General features: G+C 40.2%; 1 protein-coding gene across 1 annotated transcript; it reads right to left on the reverse strand.

Annotated features, from left to right (window-relative positions):
- Positions 1 to 23,684, reverse strand: dnah12 (dynein, axonemal, heavy chain 12). The gene is made up of 74 exons (XM_017415183.3): positions 23,562 to 23,684; positions 23,119 to 23,343; positions 22,936 to 23,023; positions 22,205 to 22,231; positions 21,920 to 22,109; positions 21,468 to 21,537; positions 21,220 to 21,378; positions 20,929 to 21,124; positions 20,606 to 20,794; positions 20,352 to 20,505; positions 20,167 to 20,258; positions 19,889 to 20,067; positions 19,659 to 19,794; positions 19,441 to 19,566; positions 19,214 to 19,348; positions 18,725 to 18,918; positions 18,282 to 18,645; positions 17,975 to 18,160; positions 17,689 to 17,889; positions 17,380 to 17,574; positions 17,168 to 17,289; positions 16,931 to 17,066; positions 16,694 to 16,840; positions 16,462 to 16,581; positions 15,998 to 16,154; positions 15,731 to 15,903; positions 15,455 to 15,607; positions 15,079 to 15,318; positions 14,650 to 14,895; positions 14,410 to 14,529; positions 14,205 to 14,314; positions 13,907 to 14,090; positions 13,629 to 13,769; positions 13,449 to 13,532; positions 13,088 to 13,276; positions 12,847 to 12,966; positions 12,496 to 12,684; positions 12,268 to 12,419; positions 11,960 to 12,098; positions 11,650 to 11,816; positions 11,293 to 11,548; positions 10,900 to 11,196; positions 10,547 to 10,725; positions 10,172 to 10,364; positions 9,733 to 9,894; positions 9,417 to 9,611; positions 9,061 to 9,194; positions 8,814 to 8,976; positions 8,621 to 8,701; positions 8,332 to 8,508; positions 8,102 to 8,233; positions 7,857 to 7,946; positions 7,623 to 7,763; positions 7,263 to 7,504; positions 7,026 to 7,173; positions 6,777 to 6,922; positions 6,449 to 6,663; positions 6,182 to 6,374; positions 5,905 to 6,097; positions 5,637 to 5,809; positions 5,019 to 5,159; positions 4,748 to 4,906; positions 4,327 to 4,622; positions 3,988 to 4,241; positions 3,702 to 3,842; positions 3,490 to 3,627; positions 3,179 to 3,412; positions 2,900 to 3,088; positions 1,765 to 1,868; positions 1,468 to 1,672; positions 1,219 to 1,356; positions 1,038 to 1,129; positions 472 to 539; positions 1 to 310 (listed from the first exon to the last, which is right to left on the reverse strand). Exons 2-74 carry the CDS (start codon positions 23,322 to 23,324, stop codon positions 117 to 119), a joined length of 12,039 nt encoding a protein of 4,012 aa, XP_017270672.1. The 5' UTR covers positions 23,325 to 23,343; positions 23,562 to 23,684; the 3' UTR covers positions 1 to 116.
- Between the last annotated feature and the right edge of the window lie 387 nt (positions 23,685 to 24,071).

Below are 24,071 nucleotides of genomic sequence, written 5' to 3' on the forward strand. Positions count from 1 at the left end.
TTTTTTTTAAGGTTTCATGTTTATTTTTGAATTGCTTCAGAATAAAGTTAAATAATAACAATAAATGCAAGTGGTATTATGAAGTGCTTGAGTCTCCAGCAGCGTGTCGTCTGATCTCAGTCATCAAGCTGGCAGAGCATGGCCACGCCGCGCTTCACCCAGTGCTGCGGGCGCTTGCTGGTGGGCAGCACCATGGAAATTACAAAATTGGTGGAGTGGCCTGTAGTGGAGAGCGTGCCCTTCCTCTCACTGGTCTTATAAAGAGGACAAACATACAGCGCCTGGGGTTCATCAGTGCTCTTCTTTTCAGCTGTGTAAAAGAAAACAAAAAAGAAGAAGAAATTAGATATGATATACCAGGAAGTTAAACAACATCGGTGAGAAACTCCTGAAATATGAATGATGTAAACTGAAATTGTCACAAATTTGAAATTTGGGTTCTGTCCAAAAAGAGAGTAAGGTAATACTTACTGGGTTTTATCCAAATGATGGGCATCGAGTCAAACAGTACTTTGGGGTGCTGCTCAGCCAGAACGCCACTGATAGAAAAAAAAAAACTAAGACATCTTATGTTTGGCTGCATTTTACTGATAGTGGAAGAAATAAAACTACAATTGTCACAATATTACAGGTTAGAAATTGTACAAACAACAGGTAGCAAAGAAGTACTATGATGAATGTTTCCTGCTAAAAATGTAGTGAGGTTTAAAACAACAGAAAACAGAAATGCATAAATAAAATACCTTACCTTTATATGTCAGTGAAGAGATAAACAAACTTTCTTACATTTACATTCAAACATGTTTCTCTAAAGAGCTTTAGTTTCCAAAGAGGCCCAGCAAAAGAGAAACCACTCATGGCACTACAAGGCACCTTTCCAGTGCTCCCAGTCTGCTTTCATAAAGTTTTCCAACATAATTCTTAGCTTTTACTTTGTACTTTTAGCACATATTTGATTCCTTAAAGTGTTTTGTTGTGCAGCTCTAAAACTAGGCTTTTGATTCTGCTGTTACTTCTCTTAATCTACTTCTTATTACCTTTCTTTGTCCCATCGAGCTCCATCAAGAAACAAGCCGTTAATGTAAACGCCGTCTTCGGGTTCTGTTTCTGACGCATCAATTGGAAGAACCTGGATTTTTTTTTTTTTAAATCACATTCTTAGGGCAAAGAGGGGAAATACATTCAGAGACAAAAGGTTTATAGATTGAGTCTTCATACCTCAAAATCAAAGCCTAGCAGATCAATGGGGACGTGGTATTTCCTGGCGTAGTTCTGCATGGCTCCGGTTAAGAAGGCCTGTGTGAAGAAGAAGCCGGACAGCCAGAACACACGTGGCTTTCTGGTTTCATACCAAACCTTCAGGCACACAAAGTGAAGGTGAAAACAGGAGGAAAAGCTGCAGTGTGCTTCTTGTCTAAATGAGACTTGTCATACTTTTATCCTGTGAAGCCATTGAATTTTTCCCACCTGTAAAAACCTGAGCCTTGAGAGAAAGTCATTTATGTAACTACCCAGAGGCTTGAGACTCGGGTAGGAGCGCTTGGCCCATTTTTCTGGGACCTTGCCCACGACCAAATTGCCTGCGACTGCCTCCAGCTCTGAATCCATCACCACCAAGCCCTTAATAGCTTTTAGGAGGTTCTGGAGACTCACACGAATAGTGCCACACAGCCTGAGAAACAAACAAACAAACAGCAGTTTGAGACGTACACGTTGACTGATGGTTATGGCTCGTGGTTAAATCACTGGTCTGTGTCTTCATACGTGTTGTATCGCTCCATTTCTTGGACGAGAACAGTGTTCATGCTTTCTTTGTAGAGAACCGGAAACTTCAAGAGAGCCGCTTCAGTGTCAAAGTTAGCTGGGAGCTGGTGGGAGAAGCGCATGTGAAAGTTAGAAATGTACAGTACATTAAGAATATGAAACAAAAGCAATAATTAATTATAAAAATACTTTCAATGCTGACATTTGTTTCCAATAACATTCACTAAAACAGCTCTATGTCACTACTTATGTATGCTCTCAGTCATAATCCTGAGTCTGATCCTAAATGCTTGAGTTAAGAACATTATAAGTAATGGCTCAGTCAACAACAGCTGTGATTCTGATAATATATTTAATCAGATCTAAGCTACTTTAAAATAAACTTTACAGCCACGTGCACTGCCAATACAGTTTAATTAATCCCTGAAATTCACTGACAGAAATAGAAAATATGATCTTAAAAAAGAATAGTTTCTGTTATCACAGATATTCTTTCTGACTGACTGATGCTGTTTTTAAGATTTAAAATAAATTCTATTAAAATAAGTTTAAGTTTTTTTTTAGTAATCTGTCAAACATTCCTCCAAAATAAGAGATCTAATCTCAGGCCTGGGATTATCCCTCTTGACTCGGTCTTTGAAATGTGCCGGCCATAAGGAAGTACTTATCGGTATACTATTATTCCAGTATTTACCTTTTCTTCTTTTTCTTTTTGTTCTTTTTTAAAACTTTATAATCTTCTGCGTTATTTATAAACATTGTTTTGATTCGATGATTTCATTTTTATGTAATAGTGTCACAGTCTTAGTAAAAGAAAAATACAGTCATAAGTACTTCTTTTTTTGCTTTTGCTGATATAAAGCTATTTAGCTGTGGCCAAGAAGCAAAATCAATCTTAATGAGATGATAGTGTTATTTAGTAAATTGAGAGATTCTCAACATTATTGGATATGTGAACCAGACGCCACAGAAATCTATTTAATAATTGTTGAAACACTTTAGCGAGGATACAAACCACCTATATATGTTCAGATGTTACCACAGTACCCTAACTGACCAACATCAACATTTCTCGACTCGTACTAACATCTAAAAAAATCCATCTGAAAGTAAGAAGAGATTTAATTGGTCAGACCTTGGTAAGGATGTCATTTGCGATGTCGTACAGGGTGTGGTCACTTCCAGAACTGGGCCCACCCATAGCTCCTCCACCCTGGGTGAGAAGCAGTGAATCGAACAGCAGTTTTGTTTGCTGCAGATCTTTAGAAATGTCGACATTTTCATGCATCCCAAACACTTCTGGATTCTGGCTGAATGGAAGAGTCTGGAAAACAAAAATGCATTGTAACTCAGTTGTAAAAACAAAGAAAAAAAAGAAAAAAACATTCATCTTCATGGAGTTTTTTTTTTTTACCTTAATGAAAAGAACGTAGTCTTCATAGCTAGATTTAGGTGGGGTAAAGTATTCACCACTGGGTGACAAAGGGTAGCGAAACGTCTCAATAATGTCCTTGTTGTAGAAATCAGCCAAGATAGTCAGCAGGAGCCGCCGATCCCAGTCGTCTGTCACACGACCCCCGTAGTTACACTCTCCAGTCAGGTATGTGATGGCCTCCAAGGGCACCTCATTATATTCATTTATAAACAGCTAAACAGAAAAGAAACCAAATGTGCTCTAAATTTTGTAATGGTGGCAACTTCACAACCGAGAGCTCAACTAAATACCTGAAGCTGTCTGATGCTTATACGAAGGTCAGACTCGTTAAAGCCGTAGGGAATGTTCCAGCCCAGCGGACCGAACTTTTTCCTCTCCTGAACAAGAGCGTGGAAGAAGCACAGTCCAAACAGGAGCTTTTCCCAAACCTGGTTAAAAGAAATCTACAAGTCAGAGAACATGCCTCTCCGTGAGAGAAAATGTAAACGTGAGCTTAACTCACCAGCTCCTTATTGGGGCAGTTATTGAAGAAGTTTGGGTCAGAAACAGGATCTGACAAGTAAGACTGCAGCAGGTTGAGACGAAGTCCTGTCGGAGGCTCGTTCGTCATTTTTACCCCATTCTGCAGGATGGTCACTGGAAACTGAATTCAAACATTAAAAAAAAAAAAAAAATTCTACATATTGCAAATTCTTGTACAAAATAAAATATAATCAAATGAAAGCTCTGCCTGGCTGCTTAAATTTGTTTTGTTTTTTTTCAAACAAATGTGCTGAGGCAGGTTTTACCTTGGATGAAGGGTAACTTGTGAGCCAGAGGCGGAAATCTTGGTGGCATGTTGCAGGACTGAAGTCCTCACAGATTTTCTCCAGAGCGGACATCCACGAAACGGCCAGGTGACAGTTCTGCAAACAGACCCATGTCCCGTCCTGCCTGGCTGTGGATATCATTCTTGCAGCTATGGGCCCCTGGCCCTGACCCAGAGAGATAGACTGGAACTTAGCTTCACTCATTTTCTTGTCGCTGGCGAACTTTAATAAACCTATGAAAAGACGTTGTTATTTTTCATGACTTTCATTGCAAGGGAGCTTCTTGAAAATTACAGTCACAGAAAAGGAAGTACTTACTAGCCATGGGATCTGCTCCTGGAGAAAGAACAAACACCAGCGGGATGGTGCAGTTGGAGTCCAGGTAGCTCTTGCTCAAGTCAAAGGGAGGGGGTTGAACAAATTTCTTACCCAGATTGTAAGTCACATATTTAGTGACAGCTGGGAGTATCTTGTCAGGCCTGAGACAGCGAATAATGATCATTTTCTGCAGGTTACTGAGACGGTCAGACCATGGTGCCGGCAGTCCAACACTGCATGGCTCTTTGCTGTCATAAACAGGCTTAAAGTCAGCTGGACTCTTCATGAAAGCCTCTCTGTGAAGTAAATAACAAATCAATCTACTGCTTGAAAATAAATAACATTGGAAAACACAAAAAGGGAGGAGTAAATTGAAATAAGTCATAAAGACTCATTTGTTTGAGTGAGTATTGCGTTGTACTTTATTCCCTGTAAGCCTGGCAGTTCACTTGCTCTGCAGATTTCTTCCCAGCTCTTATCCTGTAGCCAGCTGGGGTCTGGGTTAGGAATGGTGTTCTGCAGGCCCACCCCCCCAGTTAGCAAAAACATGAAGTCCTGGTATTCAATCTCGCCCTTTGCTCTAAAAAAAGATATAATAATGGATGACAAAACATTGTACTAAAATGACACATGATTGTTTTTAATGGCTTAATGGGCTTTTGTGTGATTGTTGAAACAGCTAAACCACTTACAGCAGCAAATTGCAGCAGAGGAGGAAGGAGAAGAGGAGTTTGTCTTTCTCAAAGAGAGACCGACAGACGTTGCAATACAAGTTATAGGTGAAGTGATCAATTAAATATTGAAGCCTCCGCTCCAGAATCTTGGACTTGTTACTAATGAATAAAAAGAAAAACATTTAAAAAAAAAATCAGAAAAGCAATAATAACTGACTACAGAGTTTTAAACCATAATATAACCATTTTAAAACGTAGTAACTGATTCTCCAAATACCTGAGTGCTTATTTATATGTGCCTGTGATACAATGCAACTTATTGTGTCTACTAGTACTACATTAGAGTAGAAGTTTAGTACAAAAATGAATATTACATGTATAAATTAATCTGTTTTTTTGTTTCTAAAACTGTTTAAAACTAAGAAACAGTAAGGTTAGTTTGGACTTCAATGTACTGTTAGCAGACACATATCTGTCAACCAGGTGAGTTTCTGTCTTAAAGATGTCTAATTTCTGTTTATTTTGTGTGGAAATTGTAGACAAAATGCATTAAACTGTTGGTACAAACAGAGCCTGAACAGATTAGCATTTCAGCTTTCGGGGGAAAGCAAAATACCTTTAATGTGCGTTACCCACCTGTCTTGAATAGAGTTAATGTAGAGGTTGACGAACCAGCTGAGAGAGTATTGGTACATGGGGTCTATGTTGGTCAAATCAGCAATACTGAAGAACAGGATAGATGAATGCTTGGAAATAGGTCTGTAACCTTCTCTAGACTCGGCAATCTTGATCTCTGTTTTCTCTGCAATCTTGAAAATATGTAAACAGCAAAATGTTATGACATCATATATATAAGGGTCATCAAATTCACCTTCTCGGTCTGACATTTATTAACAGTTCCCACCTGCTGTTTCTTGGTAATCTCGTTGGACATGAGTTTAGCAGAGTCTAGAATCTGAATGGCACTCTCATCCTCCAGGATGTTTCCCTCAGAAGATTGCAGAGTTTCCAGTATTTTGTCCTCAATTTCCTTGAGCTGCCTCTTATTGTCAGCTGACTGCAGGATTAGAGCATTTCTCTCCTCTTCTAGTTCTGGCCTGTAAAAACCGGAGCAAGTGAGTGGTGCTACAAGCAAACCCACTGTATTTAACATATTTCTCTGACATAAGAGAGAGCCCAACCTCTCCTTCGCTACTACAATCCCCAGCAGCTGGTCCTCCAATCCCTCTGGTGTGATCATAAAATTGAGCAAAGACACTTTGGTGGCCAGTTCTGGTAGGTAGTGTGGGTTCCTGAGCTTAGTGGTGATGTAGAAACGGAAATCAGCCGAGTACTCGATCACGCTCTCACCAAGACGGATGCAATCCACACCACCTAGGTGAACAGAACCTTTGTAAACTTTGATTTTTATTCCAGACCTTCCTCTTACACAGTCACGCTCACAGTACCTTGTTTGAAGGTTTGTTTAAGCAGCAGCGGCTCCAGAGAAGGGTCCAGCTCTTCCCCTACGTTCTCCAGCAGCAACGGTGTTCCAAACTGAATGCAGTTTTCTAAAGTTCTTATGTAGTCTGCATCTGTTAACTTGACTACACTCAGGTTATTGTCCTTTTCTGAATTCTTCACCCACTTGTTGGCTTGACCCTGAGGATCAATCATCAAAGGCCTAAAAGGAAAACACACACATAAATAATTTATAAGGAAGAATGTTTTGTACAACTTCAAGCAGAAAGCCAGTATTTGACAAATGAACAGTGCGTTTCAGAAAACCACACTCACCATCTACGTGAGTTACTGACAATGACACCGTTGTCGATGGAGAAAGAGTCACTGGGGAGGCCTGCGATGTTCCAAGCCCTGATTTTTATGGGATCTCCCAGAGTTTTACTGAGAGAGAAGTCGTCTGAGGACGGGATATTTTTAGACTGGGAGCATTTAATTAGGACAAAAGATGGATAATGTTCAATTACACGTGTGTAAGCTTAGAAAAAAAAGTGACAATAGAAAGGATGAATGGAAAACGTTTACCTGGCAGAGACCGGTCCATAACTTAGTGCAGCTCTGTCTGAAACCAGCAGTGAAAGCTCCCAAGTAGGCGATGACTCCAGCAGAGATAAGAACGTCCCCAGTCAAGTTGTCGTAGGTGTTCTGCAGGTCATCTGCCGCTTTTGACCATCTAAGGAAAGATTAATCAAATATATCCCAATTTTTTATTCTTCCAGTTGCAAATATTACTAAATGAATAGCTATGAGCCTCATCATGACCTGGTCTTCTCTCCACCCAGACCGCCGATGAGCTTTTCAGCTCTCTCCAGCTTCTTTGCGCACAAATCTACTTGGAACTCCAGCTGGGCCTTCTCCTCCGTCTTCTCCTCAAAGGTTTTCTGAAGTGCAGCCAAGCGGTCCTCAACCTCTTTTAACTCATTTCTCTTCTGATCCAGCAGGGCCCTGGTAACACCCAGGGACTCCTGTGCCTCTGCAAGATTGGCCTTTTTAGGCGCTACAACCTAAAGACCGAAGTGACTCGTTGAGGTTTAGGAACAAGCAACAATCTACAAGCAGCTGTTGGTACAAGTCATAAGAAAAAGGCTGAGGAAATCTAAACAGATAACAAAAACGCTGCACCTTTGCCACCCTATCATAAACTTCCATCGCTTTGATCCACTTGCACAGACCTTCTGCTGCAGAGGAGGCCTTGGCCACAATGCTGGGATCAAAGTCAGGATTAGTCATGTACTCACTACGGATTTTTTGCATCACGGGAACCTGCAAACCAAATGTTTCATAGGTTGAGACAATGTAAAAATGTTTGTTACTTTACTATCTGTGGAAAAAAATAAAAAATTTCCTGACACTCACAGGAATATTGTCTTTGTCGTACTCTTTAAGATCCCGTAAAAAGTTCATATCACCCAGTAGCTTCTTGCTTGGACCCCAGTAATCCAAAATCTATACAAGAAAGCACATTGCAATGTAAGTTATAAGAGCATAAAAAGGAAGCTTAAAAAAAGACCATGAAAAAAAGTTGATGAGTTTTGATGGTGTTTCAGCGACTAATAAAAAGGTAGCTATTCTTAAAGAGATGTGTTTATACTCAGTCTAACCTTTTTCCCGGTCCCAGCAGGGTCAGCTATCTTATCTGGTTTTATGTCCTTCATCACACATACAGCTGCCATCACCAGCTTCACTCCTGAAGGTGGATTTTTCATCGCTTTCACAATGGTGACATCAGAGGGCTGAAATAAAACGCTTTCCATTAATCTGTTGTTGGAACAGCAATAATCTCAATATGTTCAGTTGTTCCAGAAGCGGCTACAGTTGAAGGAAAATTCACTTTTAATGTGTTCAAGGCAGAGAGAGCGGCCTCCAGAGCAGGGATGGCTTCAGCCAAGTCGCTCTCACACTCATTCTTCAGAGCCTGAGCCTCAGTGGCTTTAATAGTTGCTGCCTCTTCATCCGCTCGCACAACTTTACTTTTGGCTTCCACTTCCACAGACTCCTGTTCAATCACCTGAAAAATCCCATAATAAAAATTAAATTTTTTGAATTTGGTGTACTTTATATCATTTAAACAAATGTCAGAGTTGATGTAGAGATGAAATACAGTACTCGTTTGTACTCACCTTCATCATTTTGGTGTTGTCTATCTTTGCCTGTTCCAGTTTGGGTTGCAGATCAACTAGTTCCTTTTTCATCTCAGCAACCTACAAAAAAAAAGACATTGTTAGACTAACATGTGGCAACATTTAGTCTTTTAAAAACATCCAACTAAAAAAAAGAGCGAAACAACTCTGGTAAAAATGGAACTTCACATACCTGAGATTCGGCAAAGGCAAGTTTATCCAGACCATTGGTATACCTCTGTTTTGCCTTCATGACAGTGTCTCTTTTCTGGGTGAGCAGTAGACGGAAAGCTGCAATCAGCTCCAGGTAGGATGCAGGAGTCACATAATTAGGGCGACCTAGTTCAGTGAGGAATCTGAAATTAAAACAAGCAGCATCGTTAGGCGCTTGTATTCGTTTCACCCCTGAATACAGAAGTTAGACAGAACCACCGTCTTACCTTTGCGAGAGTTGTTTGGCAGAGGTGTGAAACGTTTTGCAGATCGGTACGACCTCCTGCCTTTCATTTTCACTCATCTCCAGTGATTCCAAGAAGGAGTTGGCCACTCGCTCAAGAGCTTCTTCCGGCCATGGCTGTCAGGACACAGAGAGAATGAGCATTGATACACAGGAGCATAAATTAAAAAACATAAATACTGAGTGTTACGTCAAGTAGTCACTTTTTACCATTATTTTTGTTTCAGCAACAATTAATTCTAGTAAACATTGTTTTTTCATGTTTTAGCACCTGTTATATACAATACATCCTTTTGCAAACATTTTGTAAATGGACGCCTTTTTACATTCACAAATTACCTGATACCAGTCAATAGTACAGCAGTTAATAAGAGATGGAAACTGGCGCAGGCGATTTCGAAAGGCGTTTCCAATGGGACTGAAGGCAACAACTATGTGTAGGTTTTCTCGACAGCGAGCCACGAAGAAGGCAAACAGAGTCAAGGGGCTCAGCTCCAAATTCTTATTACCAGCCTGAGCAACGGGGCGTATTGTCTAAAGAAAAAGAAATAAGGAAGGAATCAATTTAAATGTAGGCTAGACAATCTCTTTAAAGAAGAAATGGATCTGTAATGAAGGAATAAAAATCTGTTTAAGAATTTAAAAAAGGGGCTACCTCCATGATCTCCTGCTTCTCGTCTACAGCAAACAGATTAGGCACCTCTCCTGTGTTCAGGACGCTGTCCACATCTTCCAGAAAGGCCTCATCTTTGATCTGAGCATCAGTTAGCAGGAACACTGTCTTCTGTCCTTTAACCCCAGCATTCTTCAGCAGCATCTGCAGAAAATCAGAAAAATGTCATCTAATTTAATCTCACTCGACCTGTACAGAGCCAATTCACAGCGAATCCTCTTAGGAAGCTGTGGAAGCCATGAACAAGTTTGCATTCAAACAGAACAACATACAGTTCAGTCCAAAGCAATTTATTCTAGTTCAATAAATTTTAAGTTTTTCAAATGAGCCACATCCCGTATGTCTGATTTAACAGATTTAACAGGACTAATGACACAAAATTGATAAAATGTCACAGACGTCTTAAAACTATCCGGCTAACCTTGAGGTCATCCCTCCACTCTGTCATGCCGTAACTCTTAGAGATTTCAGGCTGGAACATGGTCATATGAGCCATTGATGTAGCCAGACGGGTGATGGACTGGCGTCCGCTGCCCCCCACTCCCACTAGCAGAGCATTGCCTCCTGGCTGCTTTAACACCCGGCTTATACGGGACAAATGCTCCAGGACATACCTATATGAAACAGATTATTTCCTCAACTGAACACAATATATGCCTTGTCAACATTATAAAAGCACCTTTCGAAATTCCTCTACACATATCAAGTTAGTTGCAAGTATATTCTTGTTTCAGGAAAACCTGCTGGATTAGTACAACAACTTCACATTTCAAATGCTGCAATCAAAACAGATTACCGGAAGATGACTAGGTTCATTCGATTCTTGTGCATCTGGTTGTACTCTTCGAGACACGACTCCACCACCTCAGCAAACGTATCCACTGAGGGCACCTCAGCGTATAAGCGCTCATCATCCTCGAGGTCAGGGTTCATGTAGTCACCAAAGAGAAGATTTCTCATGTCTTCCTCTACCAGCTGAAAAGAGGGGAAATGCGGATAGCTCAATTTAACACATGCACAGCTGCCTAAATGCATCCTTGTGATGTTATGTTACAATTTTATTTACCTTAACATCATCTACATCTACTGCTTACACACCAATAGTGAAAATGATGTTACTACAGTAGGAAAAACTGAATCCTGACTTACTTTACTGCCTTGTTTCAGGTGGTCAAAGACCTGCTCAAAGGACTCTTTGAAATGATCTTTGAGGATGCCGTTCATCAGCTTGAAGAGCCACGCTCTGTCTTTGTCATCCACCAGACGGTCGTAGTAGACACGGAAGACCTCGTGGACAAACAACCGTATCATAGTCTGCTTGTGTTCCAGAGACTCCTTCTTCAGCAGCAGGCAGCCTTGAATGACGCGAGAGAAATCTCGCAGGTTGAATGTGTAGTGAGACTTTGCTGGTGTGGGCAGCAGGTTTTTCATGGCTTTCTTGTACACCTTTAGGAAATAACAACAGGTTAAAAAATGACTTACAAACACCATAACCTCCTGCTGATTTTGAGTATTCATGTTAATACTCCTGCAAGAACTCACTTCCATCGTAGCCGTCACTATTTGGTTGCCGACAGTAAAACATTCGGGAGGGAACATGCTGCGTTTCAGATGGAAGTCCACAATGTTGGAGAAAATCTGAACCATGGTATCGTCACTGAAGGGATTTATGCTGAAAATGTTAAAATGCCGCAGAAAACGAGAAGTTACAGCATTTCTTCCACCACCAGGGGGCCCCATTGCTGAGATGAGCTGGAGATCCACAAGACTGATCTTGGACGTGTCCTTGAGGTCGTACCTGCCAAGGCATCAAAACTGAGTTCTACCTTTTCTATGAAGATATTCATTACATATGTATTTTAAAAATTTTAAATTGCCCTCTAATATGAGACACTTTACCAGTTTCCGTGGTCTATGAACTGTCGAAGAAGCTCCACAGGAGGCTGCGCCCCAAACTGTTCCAGTGCAGGCATGTTCATATCATCGACAAAGATGACACACTTTTTCCCCATGGGAGGGCCAAAAACACCTTTCTTTCTCTTATCCAATCTGGAAACGATGATATTCTGAAAAACATGTGAAGTACATAGTAAACCGTAGAATATTGAAATAGTTTTTTGTTGAAATTCTATTTTATAGCATTTTTAAGTGATCAAGTTTATTTATTTATTTTAAATACATATTTTATTGTCATTTCACTAAAACTAACCTGGGTTTGGTTTGCACTTGTTCGAGCTGAGAAGTTGATAAAGAATGGAAGAAAACTGTCTTTGTCTAGATTATTCATGAGTTTCTCCTTCACATATACAGACTTCCCGGTGCCAGTAGGACCAACAAACAGAGGAGGACTTAATCAGCAGAACAAAACATACAAAAAAAAATCAATTTTATGAAGTTAACTGTTATACATAAAATTATGTGCACATGTAAATAAATGCATGTTAAATACTATAACACATGCATACAGTATCATTTATTTATTGATTAATTTGACTGTAATTATTTGAGAATACTTACACTCCATGGTTGATGCAAAGGTCCATTAGGTAAGTGTAGCGAACTGTGTCTATAGTGGGAACAATGATCTCCTGCACTTTGGTGTTTTTGTCTCCAAGGTTGATATTCTTAATTGCCTCATTCCAGTGAATCCATCTGCCTTTTCCTTTAAACTGTGCAGGAGATGACATTAAGGCTTTCTGACTTAACACAAGTAAAACATTTCTGAGTAACGAGAAAACTTATCACCTCATAAAAGTAATCATAAACTAGGCCTTTCTTATCCATTGGACACGGCCATTTTCCCACTGTTTCAGGGATTGGATTTTCCTTTGCTTTTCCTGAAACGGTCAACCTGAAGAACTCACTAAACCTCTCTCTGCTGTCTGCATCACAGGCACCCCCCACAGACCAGACCAGGGAGAAGGCAAACGCTGCCTGCGAGCAAGAAGAAGAATACACAAGAAAGGAGATAATTTCACCAAAAAGTTCACATAAGGAGGAGAAGGTTTAACTTTTTAACGTCCTTAGCTAATCCAATATTTAGAAAAAATACGGTTAAGATAGGAATAGAAATGACAAAATAAATTGTTATTTTACCATGATCCAGGTGCGAATATTTGTATCTCCAGGATTTATCTTCACTGGTTCAGTGAGAAGCATCTCAAACAGTCGACACAGGGACACCACATTGTTACTGTTGCTTGTTGGAACAACTTCCTGCGAACAAACCAACAATCAAACATCACAAATCTTCCACATCCTTAATATCAATTAAAACTTCTAAATGTTTCATGTATGTTCACGCATGGAATGTTTTGAAGCTCAGGGAGTCACTCACTCGGCAGTGTTTTCGTAGCTTTGTAAGGGTGGGCGGAAGGAGCCAGTGGAAGAGCTCCAGCAGTAGAGAGTGGTTGTCTGGGCTCTGCAGAGCTTCGGGAAGAGTGTTCATCCAGGAGATCACCAAAGGCTTCCAGCCCAGCTGAGAGGGTTCCATGTAGATCATACCACATCGACTGACTGTGGCAGGCTGAGGAAACATAAAAAATTAATTTAAAAAATCTAAATAACACAACATAACAACTTTATAAATTGCTGGTACAACTAAGAATAAAAATGTGCAACTGCAACCTTTCGCCAGTTGAAAAATTACAGTGAATAAATTTGCATAAAATTGCCTTAACTCCAAAGATTTTACTCACAGAGGCTTGGGATAAATCCATGGCTTCAAAAATCAGACTCATCTGACTTGACATCTGAATGATTTCACCACTCATTAGACACAACTGTAAATGAACAGTACGGCAACAAAAAGTAAGTTACGGAAGTATATGGAGAACATATAGGCTTAAGTATCAAACATTTCACTGAATGTTAAGTACTTTTTTGTTGTCATCCAGCACAGTGTTCATACTCTCAATCCACAGTGTATCTATGGGACCATCAAACACCACCCACTTGCGATCTGGTGTGTCAGCTAATGCAAACTCACGAAATGTGTTGGCCACAATCCCATCTGTCCACTAAAAAGGGAAAGTCAACGAGTGAGCAAAAAAAATAGAACAAGAGTGGCCATCATGCTGTTCTAGTTGTACCTTAATACCAGAAATAAAATGATCACTCTATCAAGAAATACAGTTAATGGAAGGCACACGCTTACCTCATGGGAAACTAGGTCAAATTGCCCAAAGAGCTGTCCCATTGTGATGGACTTTGGATTCATCGTCCTGAAGATGACCTTTTCTTCTGCTCCATACCCTTTGTCATTCATGAGAGTCAGAGTGTCTGCTAGAACATGCAGCACCTTTGTCTTTCCAGCAAAGGGCTCTCCCACCAACATAAACCTGGAAAAGACCATCATGGTGTGATTTTCTTCAGATTACATACGTAAGTACAACTGGAAACATGGCAAGTAGTATACAAAAACACAGTCGAATAAAAGCCTGAACAGAACATACCCATGTCTAACTATCATCATCTCATATGTCTGGATCATCTTCTGTAAGAAGACCTGTGTTGGCTGCACATTGTGATTTTTACAGCATTCTTCGGCAGCCTCTAAGAACAGCTGACAGATATAAGACAAAAATACTGGTTGTAAAACACACTATGAGATGAATAACAGCAAGGGAACTATCAGCCAACAAAAAAAGCAAATACAACCTGATAGTCAGCCTTAGGAAGAGAAATGCCTGGGAACAGATCGCTGGTGATTCCGTTGAACAGCGGAATATCGTGGGAGAGGAACTTGGGCTCATTAACGTCCTTTATGGATCTCAGGAGCTGCATTTAACAAAATAAGAAAAAACAAGTCCAAAGGATGTTAAAGTGCAAATCTATTGACAACTAAAGTTCACAATGAGGGCTGAGGTTTAATAAATCAAATAAATTTTGAAGAGTTACCAGAATGTCTTCATTCTCGTCAGGATATTTGAGCTTGAGGTTTCCTGCAGCGACAAGTACTGCTTTGACAGCCCTCATACCGTAATCATAATGAAACTGCGAGGAGAGCTGTTCTGAGCAAAGCCTGTAGGTCATCACAATCTTTATTGACAGCGGTTTGGCATTGAGGAAGCCGTACGAATACAGAGAGATCTCTGCAATCAGAGCATAGTTTGGAACCATCATGGCCACTGTTCGAAACAACACCTGCATACAGACCAAAAAAAGGATACATTCTGTACTTCTGTTCAATTACACCAAACTGGTTTTGGTACATCAGTGTGTACGCTAATGTGAATGATTTAAAAGATAAATAAAAATAAAAAATGATAAGAGTAATCAAAATTGTCAATGAAAATGAAATGCTTTCAATGCTTTCTTTTAAAACACCTTGAGGTTGTCAGGGAGTTCGGAGCGCCCTGCGTAGCCGGGGTTCATTGTTATGGACACAAAGCAGTTGGGGTTGAGTTTAAGTGTGGTTCCCTCAAAGTCAAAGTACTCCAGTTTCTGCTCGATGGCCCTCTGGATGCACAGAACCTGCTGCGCTACCACCGACAGCACTTCGAGCTCAATACGGTTGAATTCATCAAAGCACGCCCATGCTCCAGATGAAGCTAAACCTTTAAAGAACTACAATAAATTGCATTACAATACACATTAGGATAGAAATTTGTTGTATATTTGGAACAGAGACAATAAATAAATAAATATATATATATATATAAATATATAAATAAATATTTTTGGATATTTCAGTGCCTGGTACCTTTCCCATAGCAAGATAGTCCAGTCCATCTGAACAGTTAAACACCACACACTGCACAGCAAGAGCCTTGGCTAAATCTTTAGTGGTTTCAGTCTTTCCTGTTCCTGCTGGACCCTCAGGTGCACCCCCCAAATTCAGGTAGAAAGCTCCAATCTAAAACGGTGGCAAATTCTTATTGAATATTTTTTTCAGATATATTCATATTCAAGGTTCCTTAAACACATAGTATTTAGGAGACAATATCAAAATGTACTTGGTTGTTTTTTGTTTTTTTACCAAGGTTCGGTAACATCGGTCAGTCAGAGGAGTGATGACCAGACGCGGAGAGTTGCCCAGGTACTCATAGGCGTATTTCACGTCACAGTTGATTATGCGAACGCGAACGTTGTCGTTGCTCCAGTAATAACGAAGCTGGGCTAGCCACTGGAAATCCGTTTCATGAGATACACCTTTTGAAAAAAACAGCAACATGTGGACTGTTTCTGCATGCTGAACATCGCTGCACTTTTATTAAGCATTTTAATCCTTTCGGATCCGAGTTACCTTTCTCAATAAGCTCCATGACTACATCCCTGGCGTGAACATCAATTGTGACGAGCGCTCCCAGAGTTATGCGTGTTTGCTTGGCCAGTTTTCCTCTCACCAGCTTTATAATGTCATTCAGTTGATTTTGGAGTTGCTGATAGTAGTTCTTTATACCCTACAGAGAGCAGAACATTTTACTGCATAATTATTTTTTCTCTCAAGGTACCACTACTGTGGTTTCCAACTTGTTAAAAAAATAATGAAGTCAATTAGTAATGATTGAAAAAAATTACTGCTTAGTACTTCTATTATAAAATTATCCATTTTTTTAAATGAATCATCTGTAATATTTATTTCTATTAGGCTAGATTTTTTTTTTCTTTTGGTTGGTTCTAAAAAATTCTAAAAATCACTTCAGTGTGTCATGTTTTAAGTATTCAAAAAGAATAAACCAAAAGTGAGTAAAACATTTAAAGACTCACATCGCCCCCTGCTCTGATGGCCTCATGAACCTCTAAAGTCCAAAAGATCTGCGAGGTGCAGATGACCACCTGACCAGGCCACTCCTTGACCCACTGGTCCCGTGTTGTCTCAGCATAGGCCTGTCCACAACATGAGAAGGATCTCACATTAGAAAGATTATCATATGACACCTACACAACATAAACTTACCAAACCCCTTATTATTTAAAGTGTATGGTATAGTGATCTCACCACCCTGGAGCGGGCCACAACATCTCTGACGCTGCGCACCATCACATCCTCCACCTGCACCAGCCACTTCTCCACAGCTCCTTTGGCTTCAGACGTAGAAATGTGTTGGATTAGCTCGACACGCTCCCCTTCACTGCTGTACATGGCCTGAGCAGGAACCGTACGCAGCTCAGTGGAAGCTGATCACGCGCAATGTCACATAACAATAGGTGTGTTTTTTTTTTTTAACTGCCTTGCCTGGATCTCCAGATTGGGTAAGAAGTCCAGTTTGGAAATACCCTCAAAGCACTTCTTCAGATGGGGCTGAACTCGCAGAGGGTCCTTAGTCTCAGAAAGAATCTCAAGCATTTCGTCGTTGGACAAGAAGAAGAACCTGACACGAGGTTAGCAGCGAATATCAAAATCTGTCATATTTGTAATGAACTGAATTAAAAATTTCAGCTAAATGTTTTGTTTTTTTGTTAGTTTGTTTACCGAGGGAAAAAGAGACGTTTCTTCTCCAGGTAGGCATTCAAGCCTTTCATGATGCTGTCAAGGTAGGTGTTGGAATCTTGCAGTTTTCCTAGCAAACCAGGTAAAGAGGTTGCTGGCAGAACCTATAGTTACAGATATTTAGGTGATTAAAATGGCGTACTTCAAGAACAAAAAACAAACATATTTATGTTTTTTTTTATTATTATTATTACCTTAGGATCCTTAACACAGTGCCTCATGATCTCTTTCCAGTTTTTGTCAACAGTTTGGAAAAGTCTCCCTTCTTCTGGAATCTGCTGCATGATGTCCTGGGATGAAAAGATGGGCTCCAGGTAGAGCCACTGGGCCTGTACCTTCAGCCACTCATCTATGGTTTCCTGGATGTGAAGCAGGCGCTCCTCCCATTGCTACAAAACACAGAACAATCTATGCAGAACTGAGTGTAAAAAAAGACTTGAGAAATACCCTAGTAAAATCTAGTATGCTTTATGCAGTTTGGCTCTGTAAAAGTTGAAGCTAACCTTGATTTCCTTTTCAAAGGGTTTGATGAATGGGGAGCCCCTCATTGTTTGAGTCTTTACAATCTGGTCATCTAACATTGTCTGGATATCATCCAAGGCGGTCAAGATGGAAACACCGGTTTCCCTGTAAGGTTGATGGTGGAAGGAAATGCCATCCCAAATATGTACCATGGTTTGCATGGCCTTCTCCAGAGAAAACTCCTGCAAGGAAACACAGTGAGGACAAACGGCATTTAAAACAAAGACTTAGTCATAAAAAAGAACAGGATATTTCAGAAATTCCCACCTTACTAGCAGCAGCACTAATAGATTCAAAGTCATTCAGGAAAGGGGCTAGGTTTTGTTTGAGGACTTTCCGTAGCGTTGTGCGAGAGTCAGGAGTGAGGTCATATCCAACTATCTCTGACATGAGATCCCAGTGACGATTTCTAATACCAGGGTTGCACAAGATGGACACCACAGGGATGAAGTCCTGTTAGCACAAGCATATACTGATTTAAAACTGAACAGTAGTTTAGTAAAAAAAAAGAAAACACTTCAGTTACCACGAAGACGTTCATGAACACATTTTAAGTATTTGTTGCATAAATTACCTTGAACATTTTGATCTGTTTCATTACAGTAGAGCACAAAACTACTGTTGGACTCTCCTGTTTTTTCAGATCTTCTTCACCAGTACTTTGTCTTGTCTTCCTAGAGATGTCGTCCATCTCTTGTGAAGCCTTAATCTGCTCCGTTGCAGTGGAGCCCAAAGCTGCTGTTGGACTCTCCTGAGTCTTTGGATCTTCCTCAGTAGAACTTCCTCTTCTCTTCCCAGAGATCTTTTCCATCTCTTGCGCAGCCTTAATCTGCTTCTGCTGGAAGAACTTCAGCGTCTTGAAGATCTCCCTGTAGAACTCATCCACTTGGACTTCCATGCTTTCCCCATCTAGTTCCAGGAAAGGGCCATCCATCCATCTACTCACAGAGACGGCAAAGGTTTCTAATCAGGTGTTGTTGAAATCGAAACACAACATTTCACCGAATGAAATCAGACCTGTTTTCTGTGCGCTGCCACTTCAGGACGAACCCAAACAGCTTCTGATATGGCTCGATACTCTCTTTGAGGACTTCAACTTCTGGGTAAGATGTTAAGTCCCATTTGTAAAAAGCCTCCTCCTTATTGATTAGGACAATAGCCTCCTCGGCATCCTGGAGAAGTTTCTGAACTTTTCTAATGTCTGCAACATACTGTTCAAAAAGAAATAACACATATCAACAGTGAGATTAAAATTCTGTGAATTTCAGAGACTCTTGGTCTCAAAAACACAACTTTCCATCTGCATTGCTGGAGCGTGTTAAAAATGTCTTAATTAGCATAAAACTTAAAACAAGGATTACTAGAACACAAAGCAGCCAGCAGCCAGTTAGCTTAGCGTAGCACAAGCATGAGTAAAAGTACACAGCTAGTCTCAGTCCTACAACCTTTCATGGTAAAACAAATACAAACTCTGTCTCGAGGGTCACCTGACAGTACTGACTGTACCTGCTGCATTCTGTCCAGCTCCGAGTATTGTGGGAACTCCTCTATCCTGCGGCCCAACACTTCCAGTTCCACCATTAATTTTTCCCTTTTGGCAATCAGCTCTTTCTCTCCTTTCTCCTTAGCCTTTTGTAGCACCTGTGAAAATAATGCAAATGTTCAGAAGCAGATCACTGACATAAAAAGTCAATTCGATTGTGTACTAAAAAAAAAAGACACGGGAGCTTCACCTCATCATTGAGCTCGAAGGCATGCGGGATGTTTTCCGGCCAGAGAAATACAGTGGAATTCAGCTCCAAATCTTCCGGCTCGAAGATGTGGACATTCAAAAGGTAGAGGAGTCTGTCGCACGCTTCCTGCCAGAGCATATTGTGGTTCAGAACGATGTCAGACAGAATACGCTTTTATCTAAAACCCAACAAATAGACGCAGTCATCCGGCTATTCACCTTTATTTTTTCATTTAGTTCTGCAACACCCTTTGTTTTGGTAGACTTGATGTATTCTTCCATCTGAGCAATGTCCTCTGTGTTTTCTGGGACTTCCAGAGCTTTCTTTTGGATGACTTCAAATTCAGAACAGATCCTTGGGGCAGACACAAAAAAGGACCACTTCAAAAAGGTGAACAATTTAAACGGAGTGACAACTCTGATGAAAATTGTTAGAGAAAGTGACCTACAGTAAATTTTGCTCTCGGTGTGTAGTGACGAGTTTCTTCAGAAGCATTTCAGCATAGATTTTAGCTTTGTTGGCGAGGCCTTGTTTCAGCTCCTCGCAGTCTAGTAGGACCATCGGGAAGTAGAGTTTTGATGGGAGCCTGCTAATCTCCTTGGACAGCATATAAAACTCCTCCACTTGCTTGCAAGAGCACATATCATATTGACAGTGATCAGGAAACAAAAGGTTAAACACATTCAAGCCACAATGAGGTGTATATCACATACAAACTGAATTCACCTTAGTGTACTCGTTAAAAGAGTGCTCCTCCTTCATAAATGTGTCCACTTTACTCTGAGCGGTGCCATTCACAAGCCAGTCATAGCTGTTCACTACAAAATAAACAACAAAATTCCAGAAATGAACTAAACTGATAAGTAATAAAAAAAATGACGGATTTTAGCAAAAGAGTTGAAGTACGTCACCATAGCTCTTTAAATGCTGGTCAGGTTCCTCTAGGTTTTTGTGCAGGGCATTCTTCACAGCGACCCGAGCCCAAGTCAGGACCTGATCGGGCACACTGGCATCAACAAATGAAGTTGAGGTCTGTGCCAACCATGACTGCACAGTTTGTATTCTCTGTGAATAAATTTGATAGAGTCGATGTCAATACTGGCTACACATACATTTAAAAAAGACTAAATTTTTTTTAAAAAGCTCTTCAAATGATAAACTTTACCTGCAGTGTATTTGCTATGGAGTTAAGGATCTCCAAAACGGAGTCTTCCAAATCTTGGAGGGTGGGGTAGATTTCCATCTTGTCATCGTCAAATGTTAAAGCCATACGGAAGACTGGCAAGCAGTGATGATTGTCGGAATCAAAGACACTGACAAACTTCTCTACATTTGCCTGGAGGACCGATTTCAGCTGGGAATGTAAAGAAGAAAATTCTGATTGTGTAGTTTAGATACACACACCGTTTTTGATTTAAAGGGAAAGTTTAAAAAGTGACTTTAAAAAAAAAAAAAAAAAAAGGAAATACAGAGCAGCTATCATCTTACCTGATTGGAAATGAGGGTCGATGCGCAGTTATAAAAGGAATCCATTTTCTCAGCTTTAACTCTTTTTGGTATTTTATCATTTGTTAACAAGTGGATGATTTTCGGGTACCATGTATTCATGATACAATCTTCTCTCGTCTTACGCATCATGGCTGCTTTATACTGTAAGCTTTTATATTCCAAAGGTCCTAAAGCTCTTTGACAATATAGAAGGCCAAATTAATGTTAGAAAAGAAAGCAAATCAAGCAGAGGGGCCAGCCTATGTGCTTGTCTGTTTGTCTTTGACTTACCTGAATCCTGACACATTGACAAGGAGCAGTTCAGAAAATGTTGAGTCGCCGATATCCAGCAAAGTTTGCATCACGGGATGCAGAATGTGCAAATGGGCTTTTATTATCTTGCAGCTTTTTACAAAGTTATCATGCCACGGTTTGGAGAAGTCAAGAGTACTGCAAAAGATCAACAAATTTTCTTAAACTGGGCATCAAAAAAGGAATCAGCGTTTGTTTGGGTGCAGACGCGCAAACTGGAAACTCACTCTGGTTGAGAAATCTTCTGCATTGTTGAGCTCTGTTCTTGTTGCTGAGGGTTCTTTAAAACCGTGTCCACTAAAAATAACAAATGTGAATTAATACTTCATTCAAACTCTGCAAAGAGCATGCAAGTATCAAAACCGCTGTGACCATGAAGAACGTTCTTCTCAAAGAGAACTGATCTGTTCTAAATGTGTCCTGTTGCCTCCAATGCCTCAAAAAATACAGTCATAAAAAACTAAAAGTAATGCACCTAATATAATACATTTATCCTTTCCATCACTTTCACTTTGTAATTACAGAAATTAAAGCATTTTTTCCAATAATGCCTGAACAAATGTCTACTAGTCTATTCATTAGAACTGATGCTGGGATGCAGTGTGACAAACACTTACTTTAAAAACTAAAATACTGAATGAGTCCGGCACATTCACACATTGCAAACAACTGGTGATACCTGTGTGCCTGACTATCACATTGTGGAACTCCTCGCTGACTTCCACGCACAGCTCCTGCAGAAGTTTATTCATTTCAGGGCTCTCCTTCAGTTTAGGTGGGACTCGGGCTACAATCGAGTCCAGCCACTGCTTCTGGATCGGAGCGTAGGGTCGGCTCTCTATGCAGCGCTTTAGGAAACTGTAGTTCATCTTCAAATGGTGAAAAAAGTAAAGTATTAAAAGTGTGAAACACCCCCAAAACATGCCCTTTAGCTAATAAATGTAACACTACAAAATAAACATACCATTCTTTTCCGCTTCTCGCTAATCATCTGTGAAGTTGGAAAAAAAACGTTATCAAACAGAACAAATTTTTACAGTTTCTAATAACGTGCAAAAGTTTTGAGCTGCCCTTCATTTTTTTATATTTTGCTTCCTAGCAGCCTGTCATTAAAATACAATTTGCTCTCACTGATTTACTTAAATTAATATATTTGTTAAAAAAAATAAACAACAAGGTGAATCCCAAAGAGCTATTAGCTGGAAGCTTGACATATAGTAAATGATCAAATGAGTAGAAAAAATAAAGAATATTAGCAAAATCAGGCACAGGACCTGAGAGACGCATCATCTATTTCTTCAAAACATGACTTTGGGATCCTGTGCATGTGCTGTACATAGCTTCTTAGGTTACTTCTTCGGTCTTCCACCCAGCAGGAAGGTTACAGGATTGCTTCCCAGGCTGGGTCTTTCTGGGTGGAGTTTGCATGTCCTCCCTGTGGTGACATGAGTGTACTCTGGGTTCCTCCCACAGCCCAAAAACATGCATGTTAGTGTAGTTGTCCCTAGGTGTGAGTGAGTGTGTGAACGGTTGTTTGTCTCGTTTGTCTCTATGTGGACCTGGAATTGAACTCGCGACCTGTCCAGGGTGTCCCCTGCCTCTTGCACAATGATTGCTGGAGATAGGCACCCGCTCCTCGTGACACAGAAAGGAGAAGCAGGTATAAGAAAATGCATAGAAAAATAGATGTCATACAGTAGATGGAAACTGTGGTTCTGGTAAAAGACTGTGCACAGCTCCCCTCTCTTGGCTCTGTCTGTAATCCTCCATGGCTCTGGAGACCCTGTAAGTCATAATGCAAAGTAAACTGACAAACCTAAGGAAACACAAAGGCTCTGTGATTTACTCTCTGAGAAAGCAAAGAAGGGGAAAGCGTACAATATCATGTGGAGTTGGTTCTGCCGCACTTTGCTCCTTCTGTGTTTCAGCAGCTTCCCGTGAGCCTTTAACTTCTCCTCCATTTCCTTCTTTGCTTTGACGGCCTTTTCCACATCACTGCTTCGCCGCGTTCCTCCAATCGGGGGCAGAGCTGGAGGTTTTGGCGTGAACGCCACCGGTGTAAAGTTTCCCTGAGAGGAAGCCATTCCTAACAACAGGGCACTGCTAAGAAAATACAAAGGGAAAACGCCATTTAAAAATATTTAAAAAAGAGAGAAAACGGAAAGTATTAGCAACGAGTACGTTTCCTCTAATTCCAGTTAAGCTAACGTAGTCACTTAGCTAAAACATGATATTTTCCCCAGGCAGTGAAGTGAAATTTGTAAAATAAAACAATAAATAAATAAATAAAAGAGTAACAAATAGCCTAAACACCACTTTACCCGTTCTTTCATCCAGTATAATCACACTTCGGGGCGTTGGTTTGTAGCTTCCGTTAACTTGCTCAGTTTTTCCTGAAAGTTATCGGCGTCGTTACCAAGGAAACAGAAAACCGACAGGGGCTGCAAGGGGCGGGGCTTTTCGTCCTATTCAAAACAAGATAAAACAGCAGCGCAAAAAGTTTGATATCCTACTCAAATAAAAAATAAAAAAACTTCAAAATTGTATTTTAGTCTAATTAAAACTTCAAAATTATATGACCACAAATGCAAGAATTCCATTGCAAATTAAAATAGTGAAATATCTCTACTTTTCTTGCTGAATTTTTGCGCAATACATCTAAAGATTTAAATCTGTATCTTCATATTTTTACATTAAAAATAAAAAAGGCGTCCAGTGTTGGTATACAGGTACAAGTTTTCTTCTTTTAAGTTTAAGTGAATGAAGACAAATTGATAAAACCAACCGAGCACGATGGTGGTGGACAAAATACAGAAAGTCTGAGATGTAAC

This window comes from Kryptolebias marmoratus, linkage group LG8, assembly GCF_001649575.2.
Source record: "Kryptolebias marmoratus isolate JLee-2015 linkage group LG8, ASM164957v2, whole genome shotgun sequence".
Taxonomy (NCBI): domain Eukaryota; kingdom Metazoa; phylum Chordata; class Actinopteri; order Cyprinodontiformes; family Rivulidae; genus Kryptolebias; species Kryptolebias marmoratus.

Bases quoted from the DNA above. Each gene is read 5' to 3' on its own strand.
- dnah12 (XM_017415183.3), bottom strand. From the start codon at position 23,324: ATGGCTTCCTCTCAGGGAAACTTTACACCGGTGGCGTTCACGCCAAAA. The intron at 14,315-14,409 runs GTTGTATTTGCT...TATATCTGTCAG, and splicing joins TTCCTAAGGCTGACTATCAG to CTGTTCTTAGAGGCTGCCGA. The intron at 6,664-6,776 runs GTGAGTGTGGTT...TTTTCCTTTTAG, and splicing joins GTCAGTAACTCACGTAGATG to GCCTTTGATGATTGATCCTC.